Below are 22,972 nucleotides of genomic sequence, written 5' to 3' on the forward strand. Positions count from 1 at the left end.
GAGAAAGAGAGGAGGAGAGAGAAAGAGAGACAGAGAGAGATAGAGAGAGAGGGGGAGAAAGGGGGAGAGAGAAAGAGAGGGAGGGGGAGAGGGGGAGAGAGAGAAAGGGGGAGGGAGAGAAAGGGGGAGAGAGAAAGACAGACAGACAGACGGTGAGTCAGGCTCTCTGAGGGAGAGAGGACAGAGTGATGGACAGACAGACGGTGAGACAGACTGTCTGAAGGAGAGAGGACAGACAGACAAAAAGATGGTCAGACAGTGAGACAGGCGGTCTGAGGGAGAGAGGACAGACGGTCGGACAGTGAGCGGGCTGTCTCGCGGACACTCACCCAATTCTCCAGTGGCCCCCCAAGCTCAGGCGAGCTGGAGTTGAAGTGTTGCTGCATGCAGTGGATGACGGTCCGAGTGTAAATCCTCACCAGCCTCTGATCGTCCGTGTTGGTGGCCGAGGGCCGCGTGGAACAGTTCACTCCGACTGGAAGGAACAACAGAGCGGGATCAGAATCCCGGGAATCGGGAGCTGAGAACTCGGAGCACGGAATCAGGATCCCGGGAAACAGAAGCTGAGAACCCGGAGCTGAGAACCCGGAGCACGGAATCATGATCCCAGGGATCAGGATTCCTGGAAATCAGGAACCAGGAATCAGGATCCTGGGAACCAGGAGTTGGGAATCAGGATCCCAGGAATCAGGAGATGGGAATCAGGATCCCAGGAATCAGGAGATGTGAATCAGGAGCCCATTCCCTGGACCTCGGGCCTGGCCTCTCCGACCCACCCTGCAGAAGCCAAACGTCTTGAAGCGATACAACCGGGAGTGCGGGAGACCTACTGGAGGGAGCGGAGGAGCAGTCCAGCCAGGTGCTGTACAGATCCTTGGAAAATCCCAGTGCGTGGAGCAGCTCGTGGACCGTCGTCTGAAAAAACAGAAAACACAGCGACGGTCAGAGAGCAAGGCCCGCGGACAAACATCCAGACATCAGGGGACCCCGCTGGGATCGACTCACTCGGCACAGGCCGGGCATGAAGCCTGGGCCTTTCCTGCTCTGTGCGTAGGGGAGGGCAGGCGTGCATGAACCCAGACCCCACTTCATAGAATCATAGAAAGTTACAGCACGGAAGGAGGCCATTCGGCCCATCGTGTCTGCGCCGGCCAAAAATGAGCTATCCCGGCCTAATCCCACTTTCCAGCTCTTGGTCCGTAGCCCTGTGGGTTACGGCACTTCAAGTGCATATCCAAGTACTTTTTAAATGTGGTTAGGGTTTCTGCCTCTACCACCCTTTCAGGCAGTGAGTTCCAGACCCCCACCACCCTCTGGGTGAAGACATTTCCCCTCAAATCCCCTCTAAACCTTCCCCCAATTACTTTAAATCTGTGCCCCCTGGTTTTTGACTCCTCTGCTAAGGGAAATAGGTCCTTCCTATCCACTTTATCGAGGCCCCTCATAATTTTATACACCTCAATAAGGTCTCCCCTCAGCCTCCTCTGTTCCAAGGGAAACAGACCCAGCCTATCCAGTCTTTCCTCAGAGCTAAGATTCTCTACTCCCGGTAACATCCTTGTAAATCTCCTCTGCACCCTCTCTAGTGCAATCACATCTTTCCTGTAATGTGGTGACCAGAACTGCACGCAGTACTCTAGCTGAGGCCTAACTAGTGTTTTATACAGTTGAAGCATAACCCCCCTGCTCTTGTATTCTATGCCACGGCTAATAAAGGCAAGCATTCCGTATGCCTTCTTAACCACCTTATCTACCTGGCCTGCTACCTTCAGGGATCTGTGGACATGCACTCCAAGGTCCCTCTGTTCCTCTACACTACTCAGTGTCCTACCATTTAATGTGTATTCCCTTTCCTTGTTAGCCCTCCCCAAATGCTTTACCTCACACTTCTCCGGATTGAATTCCATTTACCACTGTTCTGCCCACCTGACCAGTCCATTGATATCTTCCTGCCGTCAACAGCTTTCTTCCTCACTATCAACCACACGGCCGATTTTTGCATCATCTGCAAACTTCTTAATCATACCCCCTTACATTGAAGCCTAAGTCATTGATATCACAGAAATCACAGAAACCCCACAGTGCAGATAGAGGCCATTTCGGCCCATCGAGCCTGCACCGACACATATCCCACCCGATCCCCGTAACCCCTACACCAACACATATCCCACCCTATCCCCGTAACCCCACGTATTTAATCCCCCTAACACTAAGGGTCAATTTATCATAGCCAATCAACCTAACCCGCACATCTTTGGACTGTGGGAGGAAACCGGAGCACCCGGAGTAAACCCACGCAAACACGGGGAGAATGTGCAAACTCCACACAGACAGTCACCCGAGGCCGGATTTGAACCCGGGTCCCTGGCGCTGTGAGGCAACAGTGCTAACCACTATGCCACCGTGCTGCCCGCTATATACCACAAAAAGCAAGGGACCTAGTAATGAACGTGGGTCAGGGGCCACGAACCCTGACCCCCACTTACCAGCGTGGTCCTGTCGTGATCGAACGCGGAACCGCGGAGACGGGAGTGGCAGAAGGTGACGGCCCCCGCGATTGGACGCCCGTTCTGATCCACCTTGCAATAGGAGGCGTAGGCGATGACTGACGGCTGCGGGAGCAGGGGACAGACATCGCGTGTCAGAGCGTGAGAGCGAGAGCATCCCGCCCAGTCAAAAGGCGAGCCTTGGATCCTAAACCCGAGCCTCGAACCCAAACCACAACCACAAACCCCGACCCCAACCACAAACACTCACACTCCCGAACCCCTCGAATAGATTCCAGCCTGTAACTCACTCCCGGGTATCTGTTATTCTATATATAAACCCCCCGAACCCCTCGATTAGATTCCAGCCTGTAACTCACTCCCGGGTATCTGTTATTCTATATATAAACCCCCCCGAACCCCTCGATTAGATTCCAGCCTGTAACTCACTCCCGGGTATCTGTTATTCTATATATAAACCCCCCGAACCCCTCGATTAGATTCCAGCCTGTAACTCACTCCCGGGTATCTGTTATTCTATATATAAACCCCCCGAACCCCTCGATTAGATTCCAGCCTGTAACTCACTCCCGGGTATCTGTTATTCTATATATAAACCCCCGAACCCCTCGATTAGATTCCAGCCTGTAACTCACGTCCGGGTATCTGTTATTCTACATATAAACCCCCCGAACCCCTCGATTAGATTCCAGCCTGTAATTCACTCCCGGGTATCTGTTATTCTGTATATAAACCCCCCGAACCCCTCGATTAGATTCCAGCCTGTAACTCACTCCCGGGTATCTGTTATTCTATATAGAAACCCCCCGAACCCTTTGATTAGATTCCAGCCTGTAACTCACTCCCGGGTATCTGTTATTCTATATATAAACCCCCCGAACCCCTCGATTAGATTCTAGCCTGTAACTCACTTCCGGGTATCTGTTATTCTACATATAAACCCCCCAAACCCCTCGATTAGATTCCAGCCTGTAACTCACTCCCGGGTATCTGTTATTCTATATATAAACCCCCCGAACCCCTCGATTAGATTCCAGCCTGTAACTCACTCCCGGGTATCTGTTATTCTATATATAAACCCCCGAACCCCTCGATTAGATTCCAGCCTGTAACTCACTCCCGGGTATCTGTTATTCTGTATATAAACCCCCCGAACCCCTCGATTAGATTCCAGCCTGTAACTCACTCCCGGGTATCTGTTATTCTATATAGAAACCCCCCGAACCCTTTGATTAGATTCCAGCCTGTAACTCACTCCCGGGTATCTGTTATTCTATATATAAACCCCCCGAACCCCTCGATTAGATTCTAGCCTGTAACTCACTTCCGGGTATCTGTTATTCTACATATAAACCCCCCAAACCCCTCGATTAGATTCCAGCCTGTAACTCACTCCCGGGTATCTGTTATTCTATATATAAACCCCCCGAACCCCTCGATTAGATTCCAGCCTGTAACTCACTCCCGGGTATCTGTTATTCTATATATAAACCCCCGAACCCCTCGATTAGATTCCAGCCTGTAACTCACTCCCGGGTATCTGTTATTCTGTATATAAACCCCCCGAACCCCTCGATTAGATTCCAGCCTGTAACTCACTCCCGGGTATCTGTTATTCTATATATAAACCCCCGAACCCCTCGATTAGATTCCAGCCTGTAACTCACTCCCGGGTATCTGTTATTCTATATATAAACCCCCCGAACCCCTCGATTAGATTCTAGCCTGTAACTCACGTCCGGGTATCTGTTATTCTACATATAAACCCCCCGAACCCCTCGATTAGATTCCAGCCTGTAATTCACTCCCGGGTATCTGTTATTCTGTATATAAACCCCCCGAACCCCTCGATTAGATTCCAGCCTGTAACTCACTCCCGGGTATCTGTTATTCTATATAGAAACCCCCCGAACCCTTTGATTAGATTCCAGCCTGTAACTCACTCCCGGGTATCTGTTATTCTATATATAAACCCCCCGAACCCCTCGATTAGATTCTAGCCTGTAACTCACTTCCGGGTATCTGTTATTCTACATATAAACCCCCCAAACCCCTCGATTAGATTCCAGCCTGTAATTCACTCCCGGGTATCTGTTATTCTGTATATAAACCCCCCGAACCCCTCGATTAGATTCCAGCCTGTAACTCACTCCTGGGTATCTATTATTCTATATATAAACCCCCAGAACCCCACGATTAGATTCCAGCCTGTAACTCACTCCCGGGTATCAGTTATTCTATATATAAACCCCCCGAACCCCTCGATTAGATTCCAGCCTGTAACTCACTCCCGGGTATCTGTTATTCTATATATAAAGCCCCCGAACCCCTCGATTAGATTCCAGCCTGTAACTCACTCCCGGGTGTCCGTACCTCTCTACGACACTTGCTGGTGTCGGCTGCCTTGACGTACAGGATGAAATCAGCCCCTTGAACCCCACTTCCATCCTTCTCTATCACGGTGGGGGAGCTGCCCTGTGCCGGCCACACACTGTAGCCCCGCAGGTGATCATCAGGGATCTACAGGAAGCAGAGAATCCAACAGATTAACGGGTTCGGAGGTCGTACCCTCCCCCGCTCTGACCCTGAGGTCAGACGCAGCCTTAGAACGCTGGGCTGAAAGGTTCCTCACTCTCTCTCTGGCCTCTCACCCTCTGGGGCAGAACCGGACAAACCGAAGCATTGACACAGAGGGAGACACAGACACAGGCGGAGACACAGGCCTAGAAATTCAGTGGGCCTTGCGCCCACTTAGCGCCTAAAGAGGTCTTTTGCGCCGGCGGGGTGGTAGCGCGGAAATTGAGTGCAGCGGTATTGGTGGCGGTAGCCGTTAGCGCTGCGCCGGGACTGATGACGTCATCGGTGTGCGCGGTGGCCCGTAACGCCCCGAAACCGCGCCGATCCCCATATTTATTTGCGCCCGCCTCCTCCGAAGCGGGCGCAAACAGCGAACAGAAAACGGGGCCGTCCGCTTTTTCGGCGGCCGCCTGCCCGCACCTCCTTCCCCGGCCTCCTCCACCCCCCCCCCGCCCGCGGCATTGCCGGCTGGTTTCCGTGGAGCCCGGCACTTCTCCGTTGTGCCGGGCTCTTTTGCCGGCACTCGCGATCGGGGCTCCGGCCGTTGCAGGCACCTCCCCCTTAAGAGAAGGAGGAGGCCTGCAGTACCGCAGCCTGCCGCACCGCATCGGGTGGCGCTGTGGCAACTAGCGCGCCGATATTCAGTTGCAGCGCCCCAAACGGAGGCGGGCACACCCTGGTATAGCGCCCGCTTCCGAATTGGGGCGCAGAAGACGAATATACGGCGTGCGCTAATGCCTCCCCGCCCAGCGCTAACTTTTGGGCGCGAGCGAGCTGCCCGCGCCCAAGTGAATTTCTAGGCCACAGAGTGAGACACAGACTCAGAGTGAGACACAGACACAGAGGGACACAGACTTGAATAGAGAATTGGTTGGCAGACAGAAAGCAAAGAGTTGGAATAAACGGCTCTTTTTCCGAGTGGCAGACAGTGACTCGTGGGGTACCGCAGGGATCGGTCCTAGGACCCCAGCTATTCACAATATATATTAATGATCTGGACGAGGGAACTAGATGTAATATCTCCAAGTTTGCAGACGACACAAAGCCGGGTGGGAGTGTGTGCTGTGAGGAGGATGCCGAGAAACTCCAGGATGATTTGGACAGGTTGGGTGATTGGGCAGAAGCATGGCAGGTGCAATATAACGTGGATAAATGTGAGGTTATCCACTTTGGTGTCAAAAACAGGAAGGCAGATTATTATCTGAACGGCAATAGATTGGGAGAAGGGGAAGTGCAACGAGACCTGGGTGTCCTTGTGCACCAGTCGCTGAAGGTAAGCATGCAGATGCAGCAGGCGGTTAAGAAGGCAAATGGTATGCTGGCCTTCGTAGCGAGAGGATTCGAGTACAGGAACAAGGATGTCTTGCTGCAGTTGTACAGGGCCTTGGTGAGACCACACCTTGAGTATTGTGTGCAGTTTTGGTCGCCTTATCTGAGGAAGGATGTTCTTGCCATGGAGGGAGTGCAGCGAAGATTCACCAGGCTGATACCTGGGATGGCAGGAATGACGTATGAGGAGAGATTGGGTCGATTGGGCTTATACTCGCTGGAGTTTAGAAGAATGAGAGGGGATCTCATCGAAACTTATAAAATTCTGACAGGACTAGACAGACTAGATGCAGGAAGGATGTTCCCGATGGCGGGGAGTCCAGAACCAGGGGTCACAGTCTAAGGATAAGGGGTAAGCCATTTAGGACAGAGATGAGGAGGAATTTCTTCATCCAGAGAGTGGTGAACCTGTGGAATTCTCTGCCACAGAAGGCAGTGGAGGCCAATTCATTAAATATATTCAAGAAGGAGTTGGATATATTTCTTAAGGCTAAAGGGATCAAGGGATATGGGGAGAAGGCAGGGACAGGGTGATGTAATAAAGACTCACTACCCACTTGGTAGTACATAAAGCAAGGCTTTAATCGACTTGTAACAACACATGGAGGTCTAGTTAGTAGTCACTAGCTTCCTGTTTCCAGACTGTCTCTGGCCAAGCTGGGCCCACGCCTGAATATTTATACTCCTCGGGCGGCGCCCTCAGCTGGCCGTTCAGTAGTACTTCCTGAGTTACTTCTTGTAGAAGTTGCGATTTGTGACACAGGGTACTGAATTTGGATGATCAGCCATGATCGCATTGAATGGCGGAGCAGGCTCGAGGGGCCGAATGGCCTACTCCTGCTCCTATCTTCTATGTTTCTATGTTTCACAGACACAGGCGGAGACACAAAGGAAGACACAGACACAGGCGGAGACACAGACACAGGCGGAGACACAAAGGAAGACACAGACACAGGCAGAGACACAGACACAGGCGGAGACACAGAGGGAGACAAAGACACAGGCGGAGACACAGAGGGAGACACAGACACAGGCGGAGGCACAAAGGGAGACACAGACACAGGCGGAGACACAGACACAGGCGGAGACACAGAGGGAGACAAAGACACAGACGGAGACACAGAGGGGGACACAGACACAGGCGGAGACACAAAGGGAGACACAGACACAGGCGGAGACACAGAGGAAGACACAGACACAGGCGGAGACACAGACACAGAGGGAGACACAGACACAGGCGGAGACACAGAGGGAGACACAGACACAGGCGGAGACACAGAGGGAGACAAAGACACAGAGGGAGACACAGACACAGGCGGAGACACAGAGGGAGACACAGACACAGGCGGAGACACAGAGGGAGACACAGACACAGGCGGAGACACAGAGGGAGACACGTACTGAGATGGAGACACAGATGAAAACGGAGGTGGAGGCACAGACGGACTTGGAGGCACAGACGGAGATGAACGATAGAGACGCAGACTGAGACGGAGACATAGACGGAGACACAGACGCAGACGCAGGCACGGACTGAGATGGACAGACAGACAGAGACACACGACGGAGACACAGACAGAGATGGAGGTATAGACGGAGTCAGAGACACAGACACAGACAGAGACGGCGACACACGACGGAGGCACAGACCGAGAACATAAGAAATAGGAGCAGGAATAGGCCACTTGGCCCCTCGAGCCTGCTCCGCCATTCAATAAGACCATGGCTGATCTTGGGCTCAAAGCCGCTTCCCCGCCCGCTCCCCATAACCTTTCACTCCCTTATCTTGCAAACATTTGTCTGTCTCCACCTTCAATGTATTTAATGACCCAGCCTCCACGGCTCTCTGCGGCAGAGAATTCCACAGATTTACGACCCTCAGAGAATAAATTCCTCCTCATCTCAGTTCTAAAAGGGCGACCCTTTATTCTAAAACTGTGCCCCCGTGTTCTAGATTTCCCCACGAGGGGAAACATCCTCTCTGCATCTACCTTGTCGAGCCCCCTCAGTATAGAAGCATAGAAGCATAGAGGATAGGAGCAGGAGTAGGCCATTCGGCCCCTCGAAGCAGACACAGACTGAGACAGAGACACAGACGGAGATGGTCACTCACCACGATGTCCAGACAGGTTTCCATTCGGTAATTATCGTTCCTTTGGCCACACCTGTAAAATGACCGGAGTCTCCATGTTTAATTTCAGGGCAAACCAGACCCTCGCGACACCTTTCATTTCCGGCCAAACACTTGGAGTCAGCTGTGGCTCAGGGGGTCTCACTCTCCCCTCCGAGTCAGAAGGAGACGCAGTACTGAGGGAGAGCCGCACTGTCGGAGGGGCAGTACTGAGGGAGCGCCGCACTGTCGGAGGGGCAGTACTGAGGGAGCGTCGCACTGTCGGAGGGGCAGTACTGAAGGAGCGCCGCACTGTCGGAGGGGCAGTACTGAGGGAGCGCCGCACTGTCGGAGGGGCAGTACTGAGGGAGCGCTGCACTGTCGGAGGGGCAGTACTGAGGGAGGGCTGCACTGTCGGAGGAGCAGTACTGAGGGAGCGCCGCAGTGTCGGAGGAGCAGTACTGAGGGAGCGCCGCACTGTCGGAGGGGCAGTACTGAGGGAGCGCCGCACTGTCGGAGGGACAGTACTGAGGGAGCGCTGCACTGTCGGAGGGGCAGTACTGAGGGAGCGCTGTACTGTCGGAGGGGCAGTACTGAGGGAGGGCTGCACTGTTGGAGGAGCAGTACTGAGGGAGCGCCGCACTGTCGGAGGGGCAGTACTGAGGGAGCGCTGCACTGATGGAGGGACAGTACAGAGGGAGCACCGCACTGTCGGAGGGGTAGTACTGAGGGAGCGCCGCACTGTCGGAGGGGCAGTACTGAGGGAGTGCCGCACTGTCTGAGGGGCAGTACTGAGGGAGCGCCGCACTGTCAGAGGGGCGGTACTGAGGGAGTGCCGCACTGTCGGAGGGGCAGTACTGAGGGAGCACTGTACTGTCGGAGGGGTAGTACTGAGGGAGCGCTGCACTGTTGGAGGGGCAGTACTGAGAGAATGCTGCACTGTCGGAGGGGCAGTACTGAGGGAGCGCTGCACTGTCGGAGGGGTAGCACTGAGGGAGCACCGCACTGTCGGAGGGGCAGTTCTGAGGGAGCGCTGCACTGTCGGAGGGGCAGTACTGAGGGAGCGCCACACTGTCGGAGGGTCAGTACTGAGGGAGCGCCGCACTGTCGGAGGGACAGTACTGAGGGAGCACCGCACTGTCGGAGGGGCAGTACTGAGGGAGTGCCGCAGTGTCGGAGGGGCAGTACTGAGGGAGCGCCGCACTGTCGGAGGGGCAGTACTGAGTGAGCGCCGCACTGTCGGAGGGGCGGTACTGAGGAAGTGCTGCACTGTTGGAGGGACAGTACTGAGGGAGTGCTGCACTGTCGGAGGGGGCAATACTGAGGAACTGCTGCACTGTTGAAGGGGCAGTACTGAGGGGGCGCTGCACTGTCGGAGTGGCAGCACTGAGGGAGCACTGTACTGTCGGAGGGTCAGTACAGAGTGTGCGCCGCACCGTCGGAGGGGCAGTACTGAGGAAGCTCTGCACTGTCAGAGGGGCAGTACTGAGGAAGCGCTGTACTGTCAGAGGGGCAGTACTGAGGGAGCACTGCACTGTCGGAGTGGCAGTACTGAGGGAGCACTGTGCTGTCTGAGGGTCAGTACAGAGTGTGCGCCGCACCGTTGGAGGGGCAGTACTGAGGAAGCTCTGCACTGTCAGAGGGGCAGTACTGAGGGAGCGCTGCACTGTCAGAGGGGCAGTACTGAGGGAGCACTGCACTGTCGGAGGGGCAGTACTGAGGGAGCACTGCACTGTCGGAGGGGCAGTACTGAGGGAGCACTGCACTGTCGGAGGGACAGTACTGAGGGAGCGCCGCACTGTCGGAGGGGCAGTACTGAGGGAGCACTGCACTGTCGGAGGGGCAGTACTGAGGGAGCGCTGCACTGTCAGAGGGGCAGTACTGAGGGAGCTCTGCACTGTCGGAGTGGCTGTATTGAGGGAGTGCTGCACTGTCTGAGGGGCAGTACTGAGGGAGCTCTGCACTGTTGGAGGAGCAGTACTCAGCGACCGCCGCACTGTCGGAGGGGCAGTACTGAGGGAGCGCCGCATTGAGGGAGCGCCGCTCTGTCGGAGGGTCAGTACTGAGGGAGCGCTGCAGTGTCGGAGGGGAAGTACTGAGGGAACGCTGCACTGTCGGGGGGGCAGTACTGAGGGAGTGCTGCACTGTCGGAGGAGCAGTACTGAGGGAGCGCTGCACTGTCGGAGGGTCAGTACTGAGGGAGCACGGCACTTTTGGAGGGGCAGTACTGAGGGAGCGCCGCACTGTCGGAGGGGCAGTACTGAGGGAGCGCCGCACTGTCGGAGGGGCAGTACTGAGGCAGCGCTGCACTGTCAGAGGTGCAGTACTGAGGGAGCGCCGCACTGTCGGAGGGGCAGTACTGAGGGAGCGCTGCAATCTTGGAGGGGTTGTACTGAGGGAGTGCTGCACTGTCGGAGGGGCAGTACTGAGGGAGCGCTGCACTGTCGGAGGGGCAGTACTGAGGGAGCGCCGCACTGTTGGAGGGTCAGTACTGATGGAGCGCTGCACTGTCGGAGGGTCAGTACTGAGGGAGCGCCGCACTGTCGGAGGGGCTGTACTGAGGGTGCGCCGCACTGTCGGAGGGGCAGTACTGAGGGAGTGCCGCACTGTCGGAGGGGCAGTACTGAGGGAGCGCCGCACTGTGGAGAGAGAGAGACTGAGGGAAGGGAGAGAGAGAGAGATGATGATGGAGGGAGAGAAGTAGGGGGAGGGTGAAAGGCAGAGAGACATATTACAGGGACAGGCAGACAGAAGAAGGAGTGGAAAGAGGGAAGAAGAAAGGGATTGATGGAAGGATGGAACGAGAGTGAGACACAGAGAGAGAGAGAGAGACAGAGTGAGCGAGAGACAGAGAGAGAGACAGAGAGAGAGCGAGAGACAGAGAGAGCGAGAGACAGAGAGCGAGAGAGAGAGGGAGAGACAGAGCGAGAGAGAGAGACAGAGAGAGAGAGCGAGAGAGAGAGAGCGAGAGAGAGTGAGAGAGTGAGAGAGAGAGAGAGCGAGAGCGAGAGAAAAACTGAGAAAAATTGAGAAAAACCTTGACAATGTACAGACTTAGTGAACATGGCCTGGCGATCGAAAAAGGTAGACACAGGCAGACCCGGCTACCAAGAGAGGACAGGATATGCTCTCACTGCAGTCAGGGAGTGGTGGAGACAGAGATGCACTTCCTCACAGCTTGTAGAAAATATTAGGACATAAGGGAGAATTTCTACCCAAAATTCATAAAAATATGCCCGGAATTCAGAAATTTGAATGACGGCCAAAAACTCCCATACCTACTAGGGGAAGAGAGAAATTGTGTAACCTTAGCGGCACACTATGTTACAGCTTGCCATAAACAGAGGGACAACCACTAAATCTAAGAAAAGAGTATATACAAATTATATGAATGTATATTTATACACTCAGGGATATATCTGTTTATACACTGTATGGATAGATCTGTGTTTATGTGTTCAACCATAAATGTTTTTCGATGCTTTGGCAACATAAGATGTACCTTGTCATGCCAATAAAGCGATTTGAATTGAATTGAATTGAATTGAGAGAGAGACAGATCATTAAACCAAATCATTAAACAATGCAAAGAAACCTACCTGGAACATTGGAACAAAATAACCAAAAGCCAAAGCAGATTAGATTGCTACCGGACCCTAAAAAGAGAATATAAACTGGCAGACTATCTCTCGACCATCAGAGACACAAAACAGAGACAGACCCTCACCAGATACAGACTAAGCGACCACCAACTGGCAATTGAAAAAGGAAGATACAAGAAATCCTGGCAACCTAAAGAAAATAGAATATGTGATCACTGTCTGGCCGGCGAGGTTGAGACAGAGGTGCACTTCCTCCTAAAATGCGAAAAATTCAAAAAAACAAGAAACATATGTTTTGACAAGCTCAGCCTTACAACCCCAGATTTCAAAGAATTGGATGACCTGTCAAAATTAAGAATAGTCCTGGGGGAGGGAGACAGACCATATCTTGGTGCCCAATATGTAACAACATGTCACAACCTGAGGAACAGTGAGTGACTAACGAGCACACCCATAGCATATATACTCTAAAAATGTTTAAATCAATACCGAATGTACCCAACGACTGTTTAAATTAATACTGAATGTACCCAACGAGGGTCAACGACTGTTTAAATTAATATTGTCTGTACCCAACGAGGGTCAAAATTGTTTGACACCTACAGAATGTTGGAAACCTGTACTTTTTGTTATGTAAGCTTTGGCAATATGGTTCCCTGTAAACTTTTATGCCAATAAAGCATTTGAATTGAATTGAATTGACAGAGAGAGAGAGAGAGAGAGAGCGAGAGAGCGAGAGAGAGAGAGAGAGAGACAGAGGGAGAGCGAGAGACAGAGAGAGAGAGAGAGAGAGAGACAGAGAGAGTTGTCTCTCTGTCTAGGGAAGTTATTCTGCAGTATTCTAAACAGTAGATTACTTGATTTTCTTAACAAACATAATATCCTCAGAAAAAAACAAATAGGCTTTCTTCCAAAACACCGCACAGCCGACCATATCTATACCCTTCACACCCTCATTGAAAAACATATACACCAAACAAAAAATGGGAAAATATTCGCCTGTTTCATCGACTTCAAGAAAGCCTTTGACTCTATATGGCACGAAGGGCTCTATTATAAACTTCTTCAGTGTGGAATAGGGGGCAAAGTCTATGACCTTATTAAATCAATGTATCTGAAAAACAAATGCGGGGTCAAAATTGGAGACAAACGCACCGATTTCTTCACCCAGAGAAGAGGCGTCCGACAGGGCTGCAATTTGAGCCCGACCCTGTTCAACATATACATAAATGAATTAGCAGACATGCTGGAGCAAAGCGAGTCACCAGGTCTCCGTCTCCTTGATGGAGAAGTGAAATCCCTGTTCTATGCGGACGACCTGGTTCTGCTGTCTCCCACAGAACAGGGATTACAGCAACAACTAGACCTACTCGACAAATACTGCCAAAATTGGGCTCTAACAGTAAATCTAAAGAAAACCAACATCATGATTTTTCAAAAAAGGCCCAGATGTCAGGAAAACAAATACCAATTTACCCTCAGTGATACCGCTATAGGACACACTATGAGCTACACCTACCTTGGTCTAACTATTACAGCATCAGGGAGCTTCAGCATAGCAGTGAATGCACTAAAAGAAAAAGCCCGAAGAGCCCTATATGCAATAAAAAGAAAATTCTACAACATCCAAATCCCAATCAAAATCTGGCTCAAAATATTTGACAGCATAATCCTGCCCATTGCACTGTACGGTAGTGAAGTATGGGGCCCGCTAAATCACCAAAGCTACACTAAATGGGAAAAACACACAATAGAAGCCCTACATGCAGAATTCTGCCGAAGCATCCTTCGCACCCAAAGAAAAACGCCAACAAATGCATGCAGAGCCGAACTAGGCAGATACCCACTGATAATAAACATCCAAAAACGAGCACTAAACTTCCTAAATCACCTCAAATCTAGCTCCCCAGACACCCTTCATTTCAAAGCCTTTCAGACCCAAGAGCTAAACCCAGAAAAGAGTCCCCTGAGTCAGCTGCTACTGAAACTAAGTACTCAGCCGGACCCTGACCAGCCCCAGACCAACACAGCCATCCAAACACCAATCCGAGTGAACCAAATCATTAAACAATGCAAAGAAACCTACCTGGAACATTGGAACAAAGTAACCGAAAGCCAAAGCAGATTAGAATGTTACCGGGCCCTAAAAAGAGATTATAAACTGGCAGACTACCTCACGACCATCAGAGACACAAAACAGAGACAGACCCTCACCAGGTACAGACTAAGCGACCACCAACTGGAAATTGACAAAGGCAGATACAAGAAATCCTGGCAGCCTAGAGAGAATAGAATATGCGATCAATGTCTGGCCGGCGAGGTTGAAACAGAAATGCATTTCCTCCTAAAATGCGAAAAATTCAACACATCAAGAAACATATTATTCAACAAGCTAAGCCAAACAACCCCAGATTTCAAGGAATTGGATGACCTGTCAAAATTGAGATTAGTCCTGGGAGAAGGAGACAGACCATACCTTGGGGCCAAATATGTAACAACATGTCACAACCTGAGGACTGTTTAAAAGTAAGACTGTTTAAAATTAATATTGTTAAAAGTAATATTGTATGTACCCAACAAATGTCAAATCGATTGACACCTACAGAATGTTGGAAAACTGTACCTTTTTGCTATGTAAGCTTTGGCAATATGGTTCTCTGTAAACTTTCATGCCAATAAAGCATTTGAATTGGAATTGGAATTGGAGAGAGAGAGAGAGACAGAGAGAGAGAGAGACAGAGAGAGACAGAGAGAGAGACAGAGAGAGAGAGACAGAGAGAGAGAGAGAGAGAGACAGAGAGAGAGAGAGACAGAGAGAGAGACAGAGAGAGAGAGAGAGAGAGACAGAGAGAGAGCGAGAGAGACAGCTTGAACAGAGTGTTAAGCTGCGAGTTTGGTGAGTGAGGGAGTTCGGGGAGGGAGGTGTTCCTTTATTTTTCTATCTTTGTCAGCTTCCAGGAGAGCAGGAGCTTGAAAGCTGCACAAGAGGGGACAGAGAACCAGCGGGAGTTCGGCTCTGTGACAGCCCCAAGCACATCTGGAGAAAGATAAAAGGTGACATCACAGGGAAAAGGGTAAGTGATTGGTTGGTGAGTGTTTTGCTCACTTCCCTAATCTTTTAAAGCCCGGGAAATGTATTAGTAATTGTAAAGTTTCATTAGTACTAGTTTACTAGCAGTAATGAATCTTATTAGGTGTTGTAGGGTTTTTATTAATTATTAATAAATAAAAATAAATTAATTAAGACTCAATAAAGATGGCAGGGCAGGTGATATGTTGCGACTGCAGTACGTGGGAGCTCCTGGACGCCAGTGTGAGCCAGGACGAACACGTCTGCGGTAAGTGTCTGCGGCTCGAGGAGCTTTGGCTCAGAGTTGACGAGCTGCGGACTCTGCGATGCATCAGGGAGGGGGAAAGTTACCTGGACACTTTATTCCAGGACGCAGTCACACCCCTTAGGATAGGGTCTTCTGATTTGGTCAGTGGTCAGGGATAGGAGGATGTGACTGCGAGTGAGGCAGGTATGGGGACCCAGGAGGTGGAGGAGCCTCAGCCTTTGCAATTGTCCAACAGGTTTGAGGTTCTTGCGGCCTGTCTGGATGAAAGCGGTGGCTGCAGGGTGGATGAGCAAACTGACCATGGCACCAAGGTACAGGAAGCCATTCAAGCGGGGGGAGTTAATAGGAATGTAGTGGTAATTGGGGGCAGCATAGTCAGGGGGATAGATACAGTTCTCTGCGGCCAAGAGCGAGAGTCCAGACGACTGTGTTGCCTGCCCGGTGCCAGGGTTCGGGACATCTGCTCTGGTCTGGAGAGGAACTTGCAGTGGGAGGGGGAGGAGCCAGTGGTTGTGGTCCATGTAGGTACCAACGACATAGGTAGAACTAGGAAAGAGGTTCTGCTGAGAGAGTATGAGCAGCTAGGGGCTTAATTAAAAAGCAGAACCTCAAGGGTAATAATGTCTGCCGACGATACAAAGATGGGAGGGAAAGCAGTGAGTGAGGAGGACATAAAAAACCTGCAAAAGGACATAGACAGGCTAAGTGAGTGGGCAGAGATTTGGCAGATGCAATATAATGTTGGAAAGTGTGAGGTTATGCACTTTGGCAGAAAAAATCAAAGAGCAAGTTATTATCTAAATGGAGAGAAACTGCAAAGTGCTACAGTACAAAGGGATCTGGGGGTCCTGGTGCATGAAACACAAAAAGTTAGTATGCAGGTGCAGCAGGTGATCAGGAAGGCCAATGGAATCTTGGCTTTTATTGCAAGGGGGATGGAGTATAAAAACAGGGAAGTCTTGCTGCAGTTATACAGGGTATTGGTGAGGCCACACCTGGAATACTGTGTGCAGTTTTGGTTTCCATATTTAAGAAAAGATATACTTGCTCTCGAGGCGGTTCAGAGAAGGTTCACTCGGTTGATTCCGGAGATGAGGGGGTTGACGTATGAGGAAAGGTTGAGTAGATTGGGACTCTACTCATTGGAGTTCAGAAGAATGAGAGGCGATCTTATCGAAACATATAAGATTGTGAGGGGGCTTGATCGGGTGGATGCGGTGAGGATGTTTCCACTGATGGGTGAGACTAGAACTAGGGGGCATAATCTAAGAATAAGGGGCTGCCGTTTCAAAACTGAGATGAGGAGAAACTTCTTCACTCAGAGGGTAGTAAATCTATGGAATTTGCTACCCCAGAGAGTTGTGGAAGCTGCAACATTAAATAAATTTTAAATGGAGATAGACATTGTCCTAGCAGATAAGGGAATTAGGGGTTACGGGGAGAGGGCAGGGAAGTGGACGTGAGTCTAGATTCGGATCAGCCATGATCCTATTGAATGGCGGAGCAGGCCCGAGGGGCCGTATGGCCTACTCCTGCTCCGACTTCTTATGTTCTTATGAGCCACGAGCAAATTGGCATAGGGTAAATAAAATGAGAGAGATAGTTTTCCTATCGTGCAAACAGATCAACGGAGGATGCAATCACAACTGCTCTACACTCGGCATTGAATCACTTAGATGGTAAAGAGACCTACATCAGAATGCTGTTCATAGACTACAGCTCAGCATTCAACACTATCGTCCCCAACAAGCTGGCCACCAAACTCCAAACTCTTGGCCTGAACACTTCCCTCTGCAACTGGACCCTGGACTTCCTAACAAACAGACCCCAGTCTGTCAAATTAGGTAACCACACCTCCCCCCCCCTGACTCTGAACACGGGGGCCCCACAAGGATGTGTGCTGAGCCCCCTCCTCTACTCCCTCTTCACCCACGACTGTGTGGCTGTTCACGGTTCCAACACCATCATCAAGTTTGCGGATGATACCACGGTAGTAGGCCAGATCACCAACAACGATGAGTCAGCCTACAGGGAGGAGGTCCAGCATCTCGTGAAGTGGTGCGCCGATAACAACCTGGCCCTTAACATCAAGAAAACCAAAGAAATCATTGTGGACTTCAGGAAGTCTAAAGGCGGAAGTCACACCCCCATCCACATCAATGGGGCTGTGGTGGAAAGGGTGGACAGCTTTAAGTTCCTCGGAGTCCACATCACGGAAGACCTCTCCTGGTCCCTCAACACCTCCTCTCTGGTGAAGAAGGCCCAGCAGCGCCTATATTTCCTAAGGAGGCTGAAGGGATGTAACCTGTCACCCCTGATCCTCTCTAACTTTTACCGCTGCACAATAGAGAGCATCCTGACAAACTGTATCACAGTATGGTATGGCAGCTGTAGCTACTATGACCGGAAAGCCCTGCAGCGGGTAGTCAAAACTGCCCAACGCATTACCGGCACCCGGCTACCGACCATAGAGCGCATATACCAGAAACGCTGTTTACGGAGGTCACGGTCCATCATCAAAGACCCTACCCACCCCAGCCACAGTCTGTTCGCCCTCCTGCCACCTGGGAGACGCTACAGATGCATTCGCACCCGTACGACCAGATTTAGGAACAGCTTCTTTCCCAGGGCTGTCATCCTACTGAACTCCACAAATAAACTCTAAAGCCTGCACATCTGCCAATGCACTTTATTATGGTTATGTTTATGTTAATGTATTACAAGCCAAATGTATGTTGAATGTTTAAATGTCTTAATCTAAATGTACACTCTCGGGAGCCGCAAGCCTACATTTCGTTGTACTGCACTTGTGCACTAACAATGACAATAAAAGTTGATTTGATTTGATGAATGCGTGGCTCAAAGATTGGTGTGGGAGAAATGGGTTTCGATTCCTGGGGCACTGGCACCAGTTCTGGGGAAAGTGGGATCTGTATCGTTGGGACGGTCTTCACCTGAACCGTGCTGGGACCAGTGTTCTGGCGAGTCGTATAACTAGGGCGGTAGAGAGGGTTTTAAACTAAATAGTGGGGGCACGGGGTCAAATTTGGGAAGATGTGGTAATTCAAAGATTAGAGACAAGGCAATAGAGAAAGGTATTAATACGGGAAATGATAAACAGACCGTGACAGGAAGGGACAAAGAGTACAAATCTAAGAGTAAATCAACAGATAAGGCTAGAGGTTACAAAACTAATAAAAGAACAAAACTAAAGGCTCTGTTTCTGAACGTACGTAGCATTCGAAACAAAACAGATAAACTGATAGCGCAAATAGAAATAAATAAATATGATCTGATAGCCATTGCAGAAACATGGCTGCAGGATTGTATTGATTTCTTTGTGGGTTCAATGACGAGACATTTATGAAAGAGAATGTCTTTTAATCTAAAGTCTGTTCAACTCTTTATACAGCATTTACAGGAGACATCGTGCTAGTGATGCATCTAGAACGAAACTGAAACCAAACTAAACTGCCTTGCTTGTCTCTGTCACATGCCCTCTGCTGGTCAGGCACAAGCAATCAATACATGCAAACATGCTGGTAAGGCATCATAATCAAACAGGCAAATACCATCTCTATTTGCTGATATCATTACACAGAATGACATAGATTGGGACCTGAATATTGAAGGGTACATGACATTTAGGAAGGACAGGAAGGTGGGAAAAGGTGGAGGGGTGTTTCTGTTAATTAATGATGGTATTAACACAATAGAGAGAGATGACCTAAGTTCAGGAAACCAGGATGTAGAAGCGGTTTGGGTAGAGAGGAGAAATAATAAAGGCAGGAAGTCACTTGTGGGAGTGGTGTACAGGCCCCCTAACAGCAACCACATGGCAGGATGGAGTATGGCAGTAGATTGGGAGAAGGGGAAGTGCAAAGAGACCTGGGTGTCCTTGTGCACCAGTCGCTGAAGGTAAGCATGCAGGTGCAGCAGGCGGTTAAGAAGGCAAATGGTATGTTGGCCTTCGTAGCGAGAGGGTTCGAGTACAGGAACAAGGATGTCTTGCTGCAGTTGTACAGGGCCTTGGTGAGACCGCACCTTGAGTATTGTGTGCAGTTTTGGTCACCTTACCTGAGGAAGGATGTTCTTGCCATGGAAGGAGTGCAGCGAAGATTCACCAGACTGATACCTGGGATGGCAGGAATGACGTACGAGGAGAGATTGTGTCAATTGGGCTTATACTCACTGGAGTTTAGAAGATTGAGAGGGGATCTCATCGAAACCTATAAAATTCTGTCAGGTCTGGACAGACTAGATGCAGAAAGGATGTTTCTGATGGCCGGGGAGTCCAGAACCAGGGGTCACAGCCTAATGATAAGGGGTAAGCCATTTAGGACAGAGATGAGGAGGAATTTCTTCACCCAGAGAGTGGTGAACCTGTGGAATTCTCTACCACAGAGGGCGGTGGAGGCCAGTTCATTAAATATATTCAAGAAAGAGTTGGATATATTTCTTGAGGCTAAAGGGATCAAGGGATATGGGGAGAAGGCAGGGACAGGGTACTGAATTTGGATGATCAGCCATGATCTCATTGAATGGCGGAGCAGGCTCGAAGGGCCGAATGGCCTACTCCTGCTCCTATCTTCTATATTTCTATGTTTCTGTAAAGGAAGAAATAATGGGAGCTTGTCAGAAGGGTACGGCAATAATCATGGGGGATTTTAATCTGCATATAGACTGGAAAAATCAAATGGGCAAAGGTAGCCTAGATGAGGAGTTCATGGAATGTTTTCGGGATAGTTTCTTACAACAGCACGTTCTGGAGCCAACCGGAGAGCAGGCTATACTAGACCTGGTATTGTGCAACGAGATAGGATTCATTAATGACCTCATAGTGAAGGCGCCCCTAGGTAACAGCAATCATAATATGATTGAATTTTACATTCAGTTTGAGAGAGAGAAGAGTGGGTCCAAGACTAGTATTTTAAACTTAAATAAGGGCAATTATGAGGGCAGAGCTAGCTAAAGTGAACTGGTAAATTAGGTTAAGGGATAGGTCATTAGAGTTGCAGTGGCAGACATTTAAGGGAATATTTCAGAATACACAGAATATATACATTCCAACGAGAAAGAAAAATTCCAAGGGGAGGACCCACCATCCGTGGTTAACTAAAAAAGTTAAAGATAGTATCAAACTTAAAGAAAAAGCATATAATTGCGCAAAGATGGGTGGCAGGTCAGAAGATTGGACAGAATATAAAAAACAGCAAAGAATGACTAAGAACATAAGAACATAAGGAGCAGGAGTAGGCCAATCGACACCTCGAGCCTGCTCCGCCATTCAATAAGATCATGGCTGATCTGATCCTAACCGCCAATCTACTATCACAGAACCATCTCCTGAATCTAACAGAATTAGACACAAGAAATAGGAGCAGGATCAGGCTACACGGCCCCTGGGCCCGCTCCGCTACCCACAGGGCCATGTCCGATCCGAACCTAGACTCATGTCCAAATTCCTGCCCGCTCCCCGTAACCCTTAATTCCCTTTACTTCTAGGAAACTGTCTATTTCTGTTTTAAATTTATGTAATGATGTAGCTTCTACAGCTTTTTGGGGCAGCATATTCCATGGACCTACCACCCTCTGAGTGAAGTAGTTCCTCCTCATCTCAGTTTTGAAAGAGCAGCCCCTTATTCTAAGACTATGCCCCCTAGTTCTAGTTTCACCCATCATCGGGAACATCCTCACCGCATCCACCCGATCCAACCCCTTCACAATCTTATATGTTTCAATAAGATCGCCTCTCATTCTTCTGAACTCCAATGAGTAGAGTCCCAATCTACTCAACCTCTCCTCATATGTCCATCCCCTCATCCCCGGGATTAACCGAGTGAACCTTCTTTGTACTGACTCGAGAGCAAGTATGTCCTTTCTTAAATATGGACACCAAAACTGTACGCAGTATTCCAGGTGCGGTCTCACCAATACCTTGTACAACTGAAGCAATACCTCCCTATTTTTATATTCTATCCCCCTAGCAATGAAAGCCAACATTCCATTGGCCTTCTTAATCACTTGCTGCACCTGCATACTAACCTTTTGAGTTTCGTGCACCAGGACCCCCAGATCCCTTTGTACTTCAGTACTTTCCAGTTTCTTGCCATTAAGATAATAACTTGCTCTACGATTTTTCCTGCCAAAGTGCATAACCTCACACTTTCCAGTATTGTATTCCATCTGCCAAATCTCTGCCCACTTACTTAGCCTGTCTATGTCCCCTTGCAGGTTTTTTATGTCCTCCTCACTCACTACTTTCCCTCCCATCTTAGTATCATCTGCAAACTGCAAAGATTAATAAGGAAAGAAAAATTAGAGTACGAGAGAAAGCTAGCTAGAAATATAAAAACAGATAGTAAGAGTTTCTATAGATATTTTAAAAAGAAAAGAGTTAACAAAGTGAGCGTTGGTCCTATAGAAAGTGTAAGAAGTCACACAACACCAGGTTATAGTCCAACAGCTTTATTTGAAATCACAAGCTTTCGGAGCGCTGCTCCTTCATCAGGTGAAGTGGAGAGATGCATATAGGCACAGCATATATAGTCAAAGAATAATGCCAGATGTTTACAGGTAATCTTTCAAACTGCCATTTATCACACCTCGGCCTCTTGTGACCCAACCTCATTGTTCTTTGATGTAATGTTTCCCTGACTGACCTGTTTGGACACCATTCACACCTTTGATTGCTGTGATTATCTCTCTGCCGAAGTGTGATAAATGGCAGTTAGAAAGATTACCTGTAAACATCTGACATTATTCTTTGACTATATAAGCTGTGTCTTTATGCATCTCTCCACTTCACCTGACGAAGGAGCAGCGCTCCGAAAGCTTGTGATTTCAAATAAAGCTGTTGGACTATAACCTGGTGTTGTGCGACTTCTTACATTTGTCCACCCCAGTCCAACACCGGCATCTCCACACGATAGAAAGTGAGTCTGGGGAATTAATAATGGAAAATAAGGAGATGGCAGTTGAATTGAACAAGTATTTTGCATCGGTCTTCACTATAGAGGATTCAAGTAACATCCCAGAAATAGCTGTAAATCAGGAAATGGAAGGGAGGGAGGAACTCAAGAAAATTACAATCACCGGGGAAGTGGTACTGAGCAAATTGTTGGAGCTGCGGGCTGACAAGTCCCCGGGTCCTGATGGACTTCATCCTAGGGTCTTAAAAGAAGTGGCTAGTGAGATAGTTGATGCGTTGGTTTTAATTTTCCAAAAATTCCCTAGATTCGGGGAAGGTTCCATTAGATTGGAAAATAGCGAATGTAACTCTTTTATTCAAAAAGGGAGGGAGTCAGAAAGCAGGAAACTACAGGCCAGTTAGCTTAACATCTGTCATGCAGGTACAGCAAGTAACTAGGAAAATAATAAGGTCAGAAGTGGGGATGTTCGCTGATGATTGCACACTGTTCAGCACCATTCGAGACTCGTCAGATACTGATGCAGTCCGTGTCCATATGCAGCAAGACCTGGACAACATTCAGACTTGGGCTGACAAGT

At 49.6% G+C, this 22,972-nt stretch overlaps 1 protein-coding gene across 1 annotated transcript in view; it reads right to left on the reverse strand.

The window, feature by feature from the left end:
- Positions 1 to 22,972, reverse strand: part of cirop (ciliated left-right organizer metallopeptidase) — a 197,649-nt gene that overhangs the window by 91,305 nt on the left and 83,372 nt on the right. Inside the window, exons 4-8 of the mRNA XM_085983680.1 lie at positions 8,527 to 8,578; positions 4,881 to 5,027; positions 2,487 to 2,612; positions 831 to 915; positions 330 to 475 (exon numbers count right to left, since the gene is read on the reverse strand). Of these exons, the coding sequence (XP_085839806.1) occupies positions 330 to 475; positions 831 to 915; positions 2,487 to 2,612; positions 4,881 to 5,027; positions 8,527 to 8,578 (556 nt within the window). The remainder of the gene's footprint in view (positions 1 to 329; positions 476 to 830; positions 916 to 2,486; positions 2,613 to 4,880; positions 5,028 to 8,526; positions 8,579 to 22,972) is intronic.

This window comes from Somniosus microcephalus, chromosome 4, assembly GCF_052327205.1.
Source record: "Somniosus microcephalus isolate GS21.2 chromosome 4, FLI_Smic_1.0, whole genome shotgun sequence".
Lineage (NCBI taxonomy): Eukaryota > Metazoa > Chordata > Chondrichthyes > Squaliformes > Somniosidae > Somniosus > Somniosus microcephalus.